Source organism: Rutilus rutilus (genome assembly GCF_951802725.1).
Source record: "Rutilus rutilus genome assembly, chromosome: 15".
Lineage (NCBI taxonomy): Eukaryota > Metazoa > Chordata > Actinopteri > Cypriniformes > Leuciscidae > Rutilus > Rutilus rutilus.
Genome location: NC_140220.1, coordinates 18,577,416 through 18,592,640, shown reverse-complemented (window position 1 = coordinate 18,592,640; position 15,225 = coordinate 18,577,416). Strand labels below are relative to the sequence as shown.

Genomic DNA, 15,225 nt, shown 5'->3' with positions numbered 1-15,225 from the left:
ACGTCAGGTTAGGGGTCATGAAGAGACCACTCTGAGAAGCTCTAATGAAAGCCAGAGCTTTGATTTAGCGGTTGATTTTAACCAGACCAAGGATGGGGACTCCGGGGATGACGAGGAAAACTTGTTCCCAAGCTAACATTAAACAGTCTTCAGGCACTGATGATGAACCATCATTTTCAGAATATCACGCCGTGTCCTAATTCACGTACTACATTGTCACGATACTGGAATTTTCAAATTCGATACGATACTTTGAAAAATATTGATATTCAATACCATTTTCGATACCGTGGGGGGAAACCTGATACAAATAAGTTTGTTATTATCTCAAAATTTTTTGATAATTTGGGTAATTTCTTACACACAGCACAGGGAGGCTTCATTTGAATCATTGAACTACATTTACACAAAAAAAGTAATAAAATAAGAGGAAATAAAGAAATCGCAAACGATAGCACAAATAAATACAATAGAATAAAGACACAAATTAAATAAACATGGCTTAAAGTTTTTCAGGTGGGTATTCAGGAAAGAAATAGTACAGAAATGAAAGTAATCAAATGTAAAATAACACTGGATTTTTCATTGTAAATATTAAATACAGATTAATGCTTACAATTAAAGTTACAAAAGTTGTTCAGTCATGAGACTCGAGTGATTTTCTCTAGATCTTTTGTTCTTTGATTAACATGACCGACAGCAGCAGGTTCATTAGGCTACTGTCACTTTAAGAGCTTATGCACAAATCCAATATACTGTTAAACATGCGTTTTTCTCTCAACTATTTATGTTCCAAAACTGACTGTATTCACCTGAATACTCTGCAAGACGGGCATTTTGACAATTTTGACAATAAGCATCGGGGAAAAATAGTCAATTTTGTACCCGCAAGCTGTTTGTGTGAGCGTGAATCCTGCGGGAATGACTAAAATTATGCGCAATACAAGCACTACTCAACTGGAGCGAACGAGACGCGTGAGTGAGAGGATATGTGCAGCTGGTATCAGTGTATCGATACAGCAGAAATGAGTATTGGAACCGTTTCAGATATTTCAGTATCGATACATATCGAAATATCCTAAAGAACATCCTAAGTAGTATGTGAGATAAGAATTAGTGTGTCACAAAGTGTTACGCTGAAAAATGTATGCAAACTTTAAGTATGCATTTGAGACTTCCGTAAATATATAGTTTATATACGTTTCAACTAAGTTTAATTGTGCAACGCAAAAATATTTAATAGTGTGTAAGTTTTAACTTAGTGCCCCTTTACGTCAAAACTAGGCTAAGTTGTAACTTACACACAGCTGGTACAATTGGCCCCAAATGCCTACGAGTGTACAGTTGCATAACGCAGCCTTACTTTTACAATCCTTTGCGTTTTTTTTCTCTATGTCCTTGTAACACCCCAAAGATCGTAACAGTTCTATTGTGCTCCCACTCTTTTTAAATGTATAAACCTAAAAGTCAAGTAATACTGAATTTATATCAAATAAATGTAGATGGGTCTTGGGTACATCATTTTGTGACATTGCAGTTATCCTAATATAGACATACTGACATCTGACTACACACCAAGTTATCACAGTTATCACATTTAGCACCAGAGCAATGAAAAAATTCACCTGATGCACTTCCAGTGGCAAAGATGTTTTCCTATGCAAATTTTGTATCAAGTTCCGTGCTGACCAATAGCAAGCCTCTTGATTCAGCAGTATGGTTGGTTTGTTGGCAATAGCTTGGGATGTTTATTATACATTATATCGCCACTACTCCCGTATTTCATTCATCGTATTTTGTCAAGCCCAGTTCCGCTTTCTTACGGCTGTGAAATTTTGATAAGCAATGGTAAATGTGACTGCAGCTTTAAAAGAATGTACTTTCCCATCACCAGTGAATAACAGCGTAGTGCCTAATATTAGTATGCAAATTGAGACACAGCCAAGTTCTTAACAATTTGAAGTTCAAAGTTCTGCCTGAAGAAAAAGACCTGAAAATACAGCGGCTCTAAAAATCTGAGACCAAAGGGAAAATGTCTTTCATTCTTTTCTAATTGAAAAAAATGTAAAAAAATTTTTTACAAATGATTTCTTTTAGCATAACAATCTGAGCGAAAAGTTGTCCCCTTCTTGCTTCAATGACAGCAGCACTCGAGCAGCATGAACATCCTTTTGACCAAAGGAGTTCACATGATCAGTGTCACAAATACATTTCATCCTCATTTTAAGAAACTTTTCTTTGTTTAAAATGAAAATCCTAAAACTTTCTCAGACATTTGGAGGCCACTGTATCTCCCACTTGCTGCAGTTTTCCTCCTCCCCACAATCTCTCCTGTCAGAGACACTAGAAGCAACGGCACAGAGGAAGAAAATGAAACCGTTTTTCTCAATCAGCCTCAGTGTCATATAAGAGAAAATGAAAATAATGCCTTTAAGGTCCAGGGAATAAACAGAGTGTGATAGCAATATGAGGCGCATGGCAGTGCTGTCCTCACTGATATTACACACACACCCGTGAGACATCCACTCAAGGCCAGTTTATTTTACCGCTTTCTCCAAACTATTTGAGTGTGTGTGTGTGTGTGTGTGTGTGTGTGTGTGTGTGTCAGCCCGTTAAGAATAAGCTGTGTGTTTCTCTAGATACTCAACTGTGTGTGTGTGAGAGAAAGAGAGAGAGAGAGAGAGAGAGAGAATGAGGAGAGAGAGAGTGTGTGTGTAAAGGGGGTGGAGCTAATTGTTGTATTGTGATTTGTGAAAAATATAAACTGCATAATCCAGAAAAATCTCATTCTCATTATAATGTGAAAAAGCAATTGCATTGTTATTTGCATACTTAACTGTCATGAAAATAATGCCCCAATAAAAAATAAAATTAAATAAAAAACTGATCCTAAAACATAGGCTTCTTTTTCTGTATAATTTTTTCTTTTTTTTGTCGTAAAATATGACCTTCAGGAGATTCTACCAATGATATCAAAGGGCTCGACGTATATCAGGAATATTGGTTAGGAACACACAACTCAAAAGTTGATATCTTATTGGTTGGAGAGTTTTTTTATGAAGGAGTTTTGCAACAACATAAACAAAAACATGACTTAGAGTAATATGTACGGTTGCCACGGTACCAAAATTCCAGTAGTCTGTACCAATACCTGTAAAATTTCACGGTTCTTGGTACTAATTTTGGTACCATAGCAAAAACTGTTGGAACTATTTTACTTAATATTATTTAACTATTTGAAAATAAAAATATCCATTAAATTAAATGATTACCATTTATAATGATAATAATTATAGTAAATAATACATTTAAACAGCATGTAGCATTTAAAAGTTTATAAGTAAAAATTATTTATAACAAGTGAAATATTTGTAATAAAATAACGGACAAAGAAACACATGCACATTACATGGAATAAGTAGCAGATCTCTCCCGCTCTTATCAAAAAAGCTGTGTGACTGCACAATGAATCTCTTATTTACATCATATTTACACTTTGTTGGAAATAATGAAGGATTTGCGAGTGTGCACAACTCCAAAGCACGTGGTGAAAGAAAACTCTGTGTTGAGCGGATTCTGACTAACTTAAACACATCTGATTGGCCATTGCATTCACGCGCTCAACAGAAATGCCTGTGATTGGCTACAATGATACACGCTTTAAAAAACACATTGTTAATAGAAATCTTTGACGCTCTTTACAAAGCGCTTACACAGATACACACAGGAGCATTTGAAAGCAGGGTACCCGGTACTCTGTACTACAGAAATGCTGGCATTGTCACATTTTTAACATTTCAGTGCTGACTTAGTACCGAAGCACTTTTGACTTCATTTCGAAAAGGCAGCGGCTATTTGCGCTAAATGAAAATAGCGATGGATTCTATTTACACTATGTAAAAACAGCAGTATTTTCTTTGTAATAAGTGTAAATAGTAGTAAGATGATATTTATACTTATAAATAGTGGCAGACACTATTTGCGACTCAGTGTTGTTGTACATTAAACGGTATGCAATAATAACAATAGTAAATGAAAGAGTGTAAATTATTATATTTATCATAATTATTAAATGGATGCCGCCTTATTGGGACAATAAAGCCCTCCGTTCATCAAACCGATAAACACTTTGGGCCCTATCTTACAACTGGCGCAATGCAAAACCGGCTTGTCCCGTAGATGGTCTGCTTGCGCACTTTTACCTCGCGCACGAGCAGATCCGTTTGCGCTCTGGAGACGCGTTCGGTCTTTCCACTATCAAACTCCTTCATGTAAATAGCGAATCCGCCATGCCGCAAAGCGCAACTGGCATTTAAAGGAAATGGGAGATGAGACCCTCATTGGTTTAACGCACGTAAATCCCAAAACCCACCCATTACTCATTAAGAGAATAGGGACAACCCTTTTAGACCATGCGCCGGGAGCGCCAACCATTTTTCCCGTTGTTAAACTACCAAAAGTGGATTCGGACACGCCCTAAGTGAACTTGTGCTGTGTGCTTTAAACCATGCGCTAAGATCATTAAAATAGGGCCCTTTATCGTTAAACAAACATTAGACTTTTCGCATATTTGCTTCATTTTTATTGAAAATAAATGTCTTTCCGATCTGATATGTGATGGGAAAAGGGAGTAGAGTGAGTTCGGCAAAAGGCAGATTTGCATCAAAACTTTCTGCCACGCGTCTTACCCCTACACTACAGCTATTGTATAGCGTCTTCCGTAATTTTGGAGTTAGTGTAAATAGCCTCTGTCAACAAGGCGGGTTATCTGCACTAAGTGTAAATGGGCACTCCGTAAAAAAAAAAAGTTTTATATACATTTTTTGTATACATTTTTTTTTTTTTGCTACATATATATATATATATATATACACACAGTCGTGGTCAAAATTGATGGCACCCCTGATAAATATGATAAAAAATGGCTGTAAAAAATAAATCTGCATTGTTTATCCTTTTGATCTTTCATTCAAAAAATTCACAAAAATCTAACCTTTCATTGAAGTAAAAGAATTGAAATTAAGGGAAATCACATTATAAAATAAATGTTTTTCTCCAAAACACGCTGGCCATAATTGTTGGCACCCTGTTATAAAATACTTTTTGCAACCTCCTTTTGCCAAGATAACAGATCTGAGTTTTCTTCTATAATGCCTGATGAGTTTGGAGAATAACTGACAAGAGATCAGAGATCATTCCTCCATACAGAATCTCTCCAGATCCTTCAGATTCCCAGATCCATGTTGGTGCTTCTTCTCTTCAGTTCACTCCACTCATCAGGTCAGGGAACTGTGACGGTCATGGCAGAAGCTTCATTTTGTGCTCAGTTACCCATTTTTGTGTTGATTTTGATGTTTGTTTTGGACCGTTGTCCTGATGGAAGATCCAACCACGGCCCATTATAAGATTTCTAGCAGAGGCTGTCAGGTTTTGATTTTTTATCTGTTGGTATTTGCTAGAATCCATAATACCATGTATCTGAACAAGATGTCCAGGACCTCCAGCAAATAAATAGGCCCACAACATATAAGATCCAGCAGTATATTTAACCGTAGGCATGGGGTACTCTTCATCCCTGTTTGCACCAAACACATCTTGTGGGTTTGCTGCCAAAAAAGCCCTTTTTTTGTTTCATCTGACCACAGAATCCGGTCCCTTTTGAAGATCCAGTCGTGTCTGACAACTGAATATGCTGGAGTTTGTTCTTGGAGGAGCGAGGAGGATTTTTCTTAAAACCCTCCCAAACAACATGTGGTTGTGTAGGGGTTGTTTGATTATTTTTTTTTAGGCTTTCTGACCCCCAAGACTCAACTAATCTCTGCAATTCTCCATCTGTGATCCTTGAAGAGTCTTTGGCCACTCAAACCATCCTCCTCACCATCCATTAAGACAATATAGACACATGTCCTCTTCTTGGCAGATTCGTAACATCTTTAGTTGATTATAACTTCTTAATTATTGCCCTGATGGTCAAAATGGGGATTTTCAATTCTTTAGATATTTTCTTACAGCCACTTCTATTTTGTGAAGCTCAACAATTTTTTGCTGCACATCAGAACTATATTCTTTGGTTTTACTCATTGTGATGGATGATTAAGGGAATTTGGCCTTTGTGTTTCCTCATATTTAAACTCCTGTGAAACAAGAAGTCATAGCTGGACAATTTCATGTTCCTAGTCACCCTGGTGTGCTAAAAAAGGTAAATATTAATGGGAATATACTTCAGAGATATTTTTCTCATAAAAAATTCTAGGGGTGCCAACAATTATGGCCAGAGTGTTTTGGAGAAAAACATTTATTTCATAATGTGATTTACCCCCCAATTTCAATTCTTTTACTTCAATGAAAGGTTAGATTTTTGTGAATTTTTTTAATGAAAGATCAAAATGATAAACAAAGCAGATTTATTTTTTACAGCCATTTTTTGTCATATTTATCAGGGGTGCCATCAATTTTGACCACGACTGTATATATACATATATATATATGTAGCAAAAATCTACATAAAACAAGGTGAGAACAAGGACCCTTTGGTAGCCATGTAGTAGTGCATGCGTACCTGTTGTGTTGGAGGGCGCTGCTGCATGTAGGGGGGTTGCGAGGGGGCCGCGGACTGCTGTTGTGGAGGACTGAAGTACGGGGGCTGCCCCTGCTGACAGTAGCCGCCCATCCCCTGTGGCCCGTACTGAGCAGGCATCTGGACACAAACATGAGAGTCAGCACTCGTTCACAGACCAACCATCTCAAACGCTTCTCAAACGCTTCATAGGGCATGTCACGGCAGGGAGGACGATTATTATTCATCTCTGAAGCATTTTAAATGGTGATCCGCCCCGGAACATTAACCGACTACTTTACAATGCTAATCCGTTCTGAAATTTCTGCGTCTGGGGCGTGACGTCTCAAGTCAGGAGTAAATGATTCTCACAGTGCTGGAACAGGCTGTGTTTTGGATTAACAGACATATTTATTAACAGGTGTGGAGAACATGCTCAAATTGCCCTGTACTACATGCAGAACAGGAGAGGATCGCATTACACCTGCATGAACAGAAGGTCTGGACAATATAGCTTAAAAAAAACATATTTTGTGCTTTTTGGTCAATATATCGCTCATTTTGTAAATTCTAAGTTTGTCAGAGGAACCAAAAATGAAAAATCTTAGTCAAGGGAAAAAAGGTCGTTGAGAAATATTTTTGTGGTTGGGCTTTTTTGGGATCGCACTCTCACAGTAATTTGCCCTGTTTAGTAAATCTGGTCCTATCAGAATAATTTTACAGTTTCTCATTAGTATTATTATTATTATTATTATTATTAAGAAATACAATTTTTTTTATTTTACAATAATATTATTATTGCACTATATTTCTTATTTTGTTTATTACATTTAATTATAATCACAACAAAATTCATATTTCAAAATTTAATTGAATTGTGTCTAAGGATTTAATTTATTTATTCAATCAATATTTTTTTTGACAAGTCCTGCTCTTTTTTTTTTCTTTTTTTTTTATTCGGTTAAAAACTTGTGATTTTTCCACTGAAACACTTAACAGGTGTTATGTTTTGCTCTCCGACCACACTATGCTGCTATTTTGTGTCATTTTTTCAGCCTGAGAGAGGTTGACAGATATAGCATTAGTGACTGACAGCAAATAATATCCCACTAAGTGCTCACATCAGGCAACAGACAACTATTGTCCACAGCATTGCTGTTGATACACCCTATATAAACCAAACATGCTCTCAAAATTCAGTTGCGAGTCCTGTAACATAAATAATAGTTGATAGTTTCACGTGTATGATGGGTTAAATAATGGATTAAAATGAATTAAATGACATTTGCATTTTTGGATTTTCCTCCGATTAATCGACTAATCGACAGATTAATCGATTATCAAAATAATCGATATAGTCGTGGACCTAGTTGTGAGTCACTTTGGTTATAGAATGCGGTCAGTGTCTTTTAAAACCGAACTGTGGATGAACACAACACCCCAAACAGACCGACAACCGTATTCTGCTGCAGTGAGGGATGATGGGAGACATCTGATCACCGAGGGTCCCCGTGGGTGTGTTAGTGCTTTAGTAATGCACAACTGTTCCCCCTCCTTTGATTCACGACAAGCTGTTATTGTGACGCTCTTATGTAAGAGTTTTTCAAGGCAACAGCTGCTATTGGCACGCTGTCCTCCCATCTGAGCCCCCCGTTACCCGCTCCCTTCATCCGCTGTAATTCTCATTTGTCATTCATACCAAACAGAAAACAAATCCACGAACCATGATGATGTGTTTTTCCCGCTCATCTCTCTAATACATGCAAAAGTATGTCAGCGACGGTACGTGCGCATACACTCACGAGGCTCGGATGGGAATTGTGTTGAGAGCCGTGTTCTCTGAGCTTCTTTAATGAGGAAACGGAAGTCAAGCAAGGACAAACCCTAATCTAGACTGCAAAAATAATTTTCTCAATCAAGTTTTTTTTGGTCTCATTTTACATTAGAAAGTAAGTTGAAGCCATAGCCTTGTGGACAGCAATGCCTCGGGTGACCCGAGATTGAGACCCGGATTGAGATCCTTTCCTAATCCTGTTCCCCTTTCTCTTCTCCCGCTGCTTCCTTCTCTCTCGTCACTTTCAGTGTGCAATAAAGCGGAAAAAAGCCACACACAAAAAACCTATATAATATTATACATTATTATATTCTAGGGATGCACCGATTTGAACATTTTGGCCGATACCGATAAAAACCGATAAATAAATCTTTATATTTGAAAGCCGATAACTGATGTATTGGCCGATAAATCTGAATAAAAAAAAAATTATATAATTTTTGAGAGCCTGATTACAAAAAAAGTCTCACAATTAAAAGCAATGTCCCAATTATAATGTTCTCATAATTTCATGTAGCCTATATGACAGACTTGCACTGCACATGTTGCACTTAACTGTATTTTCCTTTATTTAAGTGATTCCAATCATATTTCAAGCAATTTCGTCAGTGCACATCTGAAGTGTCTCAGCTGAAGGAAATAATCCATTATTTATCGGTTTTGATATATCAGCCAAATTTTCTTATCGGGCCGATAATGATAACATCAAAAATGAACAAAATTGAGACAGCTTTTCTTTAGGATTTGTACCCGTCTGTGTCATTTGAGGGAAATGTCAAAGGATAACAGCCATGCATTCCAGTCTTTCCATCACTGAAATAAAACAGCAGGATTTAACAGGACAGTGCGGAATTGCTCCAAAATCCCACTAAGAGATTGTGTCCAAACACAAAGAGCAGATTTAATCCGTTTCTCTGCCATGTACGGTGCTTGTCAGAAACGTGGACAGCAGGGCAGGTGAGTGTCGGTCAGATGGTCAGAGGCAGTGCCTCAGGGGGAGATGGCTTCTGCTGATTGTGTTGTGATAGGACCTGTCCTCTTACAGAACCCTCAAAACGCCTGTCAGGACCAGCACCTGCCACGCACCTGCTCCTCATCCACCTGAGCTCACACATGCTCATTAAACACACCTAACGCCATCATCATGCTCTGCAATGTCTGACTGGACAAAAGAGCAGTCACTAACGATTATTTTGATGAATAATCGAGAAATTGGTTGATTATTTTGATGAATAATCGGCAGATTATTTTGATGAATAATCGAGTAAATAATCTGTCAATTATTTTGATGAATAATCGAGTAATCCGATTTTTTGTGGTAATAAAAATAGACCTAAGCAAAGACCTAAGCCTTTCAAATGACATAAAATACATATATAATAACATTGAGGCAATAATACTTGGTTCAAATAAAGTATCAAAAGCAAGTAAACATATGGTTTCAGCAAAACTGTTAAATACATAATATACTCTAAACAATCATCATTTACATTATGTATTGTAATAAGCCGCTCTGAGACGCACGCAAGTAACCTACACGCATGTAAATAAACCGCATGTCAAACCCGTTGGGAAAATATGCCTTTGTGAATTAAAAATAGCACAACTGTTTTATAGTATGATGTATTGAAAATGGTTTTAAAGCCTTAGAAACCACACCAATGTCTATGGAAACATGATTTAAACAACCTAATCACATTTTTATAAAATGACAAGTCTAACATTTCAGCCTAAAATGGTTATGTATAACAAAAATGTCAGAATAAACAACAAAATCAATTAAATGATTTTCAATGTTGAGCAACAAATTTCACCCGAAAGGCGACGAGTTTGATACACAGTTCTTCATAAGTATATTTGACATTGTCTCCATTTTCCTCTGCCTTACAATGGTGCTTTTCCTCTGAGTTTTAATCTTTGTCTTCTTCTATTTTTTTGTACAGAAGATCAATATAAATAACACAGCAGGATTCCCCTGGTATCAGACCAGATGAACATCCAATTTAAGGTATGGTTGTAAAAAACAAACAAAAAAAACACACACACACCATCCTCTGGTCATCTTGGGTCTCCTGGTATATAAAAGTCATTACAGGATCCCTTTCGGTCGAGAACGCCAACAACTAACAGCTGCACAAATGCATGGCGCACCCCTCGGGTTAGAGATTACCCCAAAACTCTCTCCTGTAATGATCTCATTACGTGCTGGCCGCGTTCGGTGATGTCTTCCTTGATTAGTGCCTCTCCTACATTCCTCCGTGCCAGGAGGAGATTGCTGATTCTGATCTTTCGTTCTAAAAAGGTCACGTCCGTACCCAGGGGCAATCACAGGAGGAAACTGCTCACGACTGCTGTCCTGCTGATCTTGTGTCAGTATAGCTGACCAAAGATCAGTGTAATGGATCTGGAGGTAATGAAAAGAAAGTGGCTGAGAGCTGAAATAGCAGTTTGTTTCTAAGGTCCAAAAAGACGCTCAAGTACGTGAACCCAAACACTCGATTTCACGCGTCGCTGTTTTCCCAATTTGTGTCAAAACAAGGAGGTATACAATAGCTGGAGAAGTCTATCTGTTAGCATCACCATTCTATTGGCACCATTGGCAGTTGCTAAGATAGTGCCGTAGTTAATAATCTGTCAACATGTTAATAACTAGCTACCTGAATAATAGTACAAATTGATCACTTTCTTTCTTCAAATAATACTGAGTAAAAAACTATTGCATGCGTAACTGCTATAACTAGGAATTGCTACATTGCTATAGACAAGCAGTCAATAACATTGGCTAGTTAACAGGCTTGCATAATGCTAACGATAGTGGTTTAGGTTAAAAAGCTAGAAATGTCAGATTTAAATAAATACAAATTAAATCTTGTATTCAGATTCAGATTGCAATCTCAAGCCTTCAACAATAAATTATTTTGCCATGGCGTTGCCAAGCATTCACATCTGCGTTTACGTGAAGTGTGTTACTTGCTTAAGCCTTCACATTTTGGCAAAAGTTAAACAAACGAAAAGATTAGGTTAGAGTAATACTTTAAAGACAACATGAAACAGCATTCACAGTAATGTGGTAGAGAATTAAACATGTTTGGTTACAATACTACTGGTTTAATTCCCGACATTTCAGAGGCAATGGTGCTGAACTTAACACAGTCCAGCTTTCCAGTCTAAATTTAGTAGGGCAGTCTGTACCCAGAATAGGACGGCCCAGACCAGCCAGACTGCCTGCCAAGCTCTTCTGACAGACACGCGGCGCATTAGACTGTCAACATCTCTGCTACACTGGGAGTGCTGTGGCTCCATGCTGACAGGCACAACAGAGTTGTTCCTTCTGCACCACACTCTGCGTTTCCCCTCGGGCCGTCACTATTCAGACCGTCGGCCTGTGGGACACTTCAGTTTCCTGTGGACTCAACAGCATGAAGAGCACCGTTGCTATATCTTTCTGAGAGCTATGAGTCAGTGTTGCTAATTCTGGTAGTTGAAGGTAGCTGTGCATTGAAAGTAGATATCGTAGAAGAATAGTGGCAAACCTCATGTGGCAGCCAGCTTGAGGAGGGTAAAAACATTCTGGTATGGTAAAAAAATGAAGTATTGCCATCAGACAAGAAACACTTCTAGGCCCAAGCACTTTTTTTTTTTTTTTTTATCTTTTGTGCAGATTGTGAGGAAAGTATGTTGAATTCATGTGTTAAAAGGAGCTGGGATATGAGACAGCATACAAATTATATTTAAAGACCCCATGATATTATTCCCATTCATTTCCTATTGCGGTCATTTTTGACCGCGAACAACACAAGTGACTTTTTTTTTACAAACATTTAGCTTTTTCAAATTAACTTGCACAATTTTTTATTTAATCATTTTTTTTGTGGTCACATAGCGACTGCCGCAAAAGGCACAGAGTTTAATACTATTTTGTTGAAAAAGCGATTTTTAAAATTAAATACGAATTTTAAGCTGTGGATTTTAAGTGAAACAGATCATATTAATTGGTTCCAGGTCAACAACTCAAGTAGTTGGAGCAGCTTAATTTTTTATCAACTTATCAACTTAATTTGATTTGTTATCAACTTAATTTGTGTTTGTTACAAATGATTAAATTCTTCTAACTAATATTGTTTGTTGGTTAAACAATTTAATTCAAAGTTGTCCTAACTCAAAAAAAATGTGTTCCGGTATCATTAAAAAATCAATTCCCCTTTAGAGAAAATTAACTGAATTTTTACTTCCAGAAACCGACTGGCCTTAAAAAAAAAAAAAAAAAAAAAAAAAAAAAAAAAAAAAAAACAGAATCCATTTGAAATTAGAGGCAATCACTGCATTTTAATCACAATCCAAACAAAGATGCTACATATGTAGCATGAGCAGTTGTTTTTGATTTCAATTAGATTGTATAATTTCGAGATTTAAAGCAAAAACAGAATGGTCAGACTTCAGTTTTGTGAAATTATGCTACATAAACAATACCTGCACAAAGCAAACAGCAGACGGAATGATTGGAAATGCACATTCACTCTATGAGAGTAGACAGATGATCGTGTGTTTGGAGCAAAACCCAGCCGGTTCTGATCGATGGCCGGTCGACCGGTGCATCTCTAGACAAGGCCCTTCAAAATGTCATCCCACAACTTCCTGTTTCCATTGAAAATCTTTCAACACAGGACTAAAACTGTGCCTGTCAAGCCGTTTCTTTGGGTCCAAGGCTCGTTGTTAACGCTTGTCTGCTTGTCCGGGACAAGTGGATTTTTTTGAAGGGGCAAGTGAAAGAGAATTTATAAAATTTACTACATATAGCCTACAGCCTCAGTTAAGCAACATCACACGACCAAGAGTGCTGTCTTCCTGAATACCATCACGATTGAAAATGTGACACTGATTTCATACGACAGTTCAATTAACAAGTAGTTAATATTAAGTCACTTACATTTTAGATGTAATACTGACTGTTTTTGTACTATTTCAGCAGTGAAAATTGTTCCAATAAAAGATTACAGCAGAACCATTGCATATCTCACAGCAACATTACTGAACGATTCAGTGTTTTGAATGAATTGGTTGATTCAAAGATTCAATGACCCATTCATAAACAACTGCCTCATTCTTGGACAAATCAGCTGTTTGAACGAATCGTTTGAATGACTTAATGATTCACTCATTAAGACGGTCACTTGCCGCCACGTACTAGCCAAATTTCTTATTTGTATTTTCAAAAAATATTTAAAATATTATTTAATGCAGTTGTAATTTGTAAATGTTTGAATTTGATTGGTAACAGCCCTGTAGTGTCTTTTTCTAATTTAATTTATTGATCCAATTTAAGAATAAAAATTAAAGATGAAAAATAATAAGATTAGATAAAAATGCCCACAGGGTAAATATCACACATATGCAGATTTAAATATGTCAAAGCTGATAGAATACTGATAAGAATATGGTTTCAGAATAAATTATATTTACACCCAAAAAAACAAGTATTTTTTCCAGACAAGCAACTTTTTTACGTGGACAAGAGAATGACTGATTTACTTGTCCGAAGGACAAGCACATGACAAGTCTTAATGTCGGGGGACACACTATAAGTGTAGATGTTTTTAAATTGTTAAATATGTGGCACATTCAGTAGAATTCTCCACAGGCCTGGTTATAAGTGATTTATTGTGCATTTAAAAATACCAACAAAGACCCTTTTCACATAATTCGTTTCAACATTTCCTAATGCACGGAGCTCTACGGACTGAAGCACCAAGCACATGACATTACGAGGGTGGTTCTATCAACCATGTAAAATAGCCTTTACATGATGGTATCTGCAAAGCTTTTCAAGTGGAAGTCAAAGCTGCATGTGACAGTTGCATCTAAAAGGGACTCCGACTTAACATTTCTTCTGCAACGCTGAAAATCATTCATTCTACCTGTTGCTGAGGGTACTGCATCCCTCCCATGCCAACTTGGCCACGCCCCTGCATTCCCATTGGGTATCGGTGAGGAGTGGGTGATCCGTATGGCTGTCCTGGATAAGATCCGCCCGGCTGAGAGTAGGGACTGTTGCCCATCCCGTACATCTGTGAACGCTTCATGGCCATAGGGTCCATTGGTGACACCTGTTGAGAAGGGTGTCAACACTTTACCATGAAGAACAGCAATAGTCATTTCCAACGTACGGTAGTCTGTCACACATTTATACGACTATTATGCCTGAGCAGACTGGAATACAAATAGCAATCATAAGGTTGAGCAGTTCAGTAAATGGAGAGATTCAGGGCAACGTGCCATCGACTGATATGGGGGGGGGTCAGGTTTTCTCTCAAGTGTCTCATCTTTGCCAGAAAGACTGAGAGCCATCCAAGCTAATCTTCTCATGCCACTGCCAAATTCAGGCCAATTGAAGCAGCACTTACAGAAAATGTGACCAATTTGAGAAAGCCTGGGAGGCCACTATAAATGAACATTTTGAGCGTCAGCAGTCATGCCAGAGTGCTGTGCTGTCACACACACACAGGCACATACACACACACACACACAATTTTCTCTGACTAGACAACTATATTGCCAAATTAGAGTTGCTCTAGTTTAGAGCAGAAGGAGTTTGTGCACCATTAGGCCATAGTGGAACATTGTTTCCAGGTCATTCTTAATCAAGGTGCAGTTTACGGCATCAATGACAAGTCTACTATTTTATATGGTTATAAACCACTTTCTTCTCTAATTTATTCTACATTGATGCACTAAAATCAAGTCCATCATTAAATCAGCAATCAAGAACAAGGTCATGCTATACTGTGTAAAAAAAAAAAAAAATTTAAGTCACAGCTAAATGATTTTTTTCTTTGTT

At 37.4% G+C, this 15,225-nt stretch overlaps 1 protein-coding gene across 4 annotated transcripts in view; it reads right to left on the bottom strand.

Moving 5' to 3' along the window:
- arid1b (AT-rich interactive domain 1B) overlaps positions 1-15,225 on the bottom strand; it is an 84,576-nt gene that overhangs the window by 63,375 nt on the left and 5,976 nt on the right. For all 4 annotated transcript variants that reach the window (XM_084433059.1, XM_084433061.1, XM_084433062.1 and 1 more), the window contains exons 2-3: positions 14,306-14,494; positions 6,560-6,697 (exon numbers count right to left, since the gene is read on the bottom strand). In XM_084433059.1, coding sequence (XP_084289185.1) covers positions 6,560-6,697; positions 14,306-14,494 — 327 coding nt within the window. The remainder of the gene's footprint in view (positions 1-6,559; positions 6,698-14,305; positions 14,495-15,225) is intronic.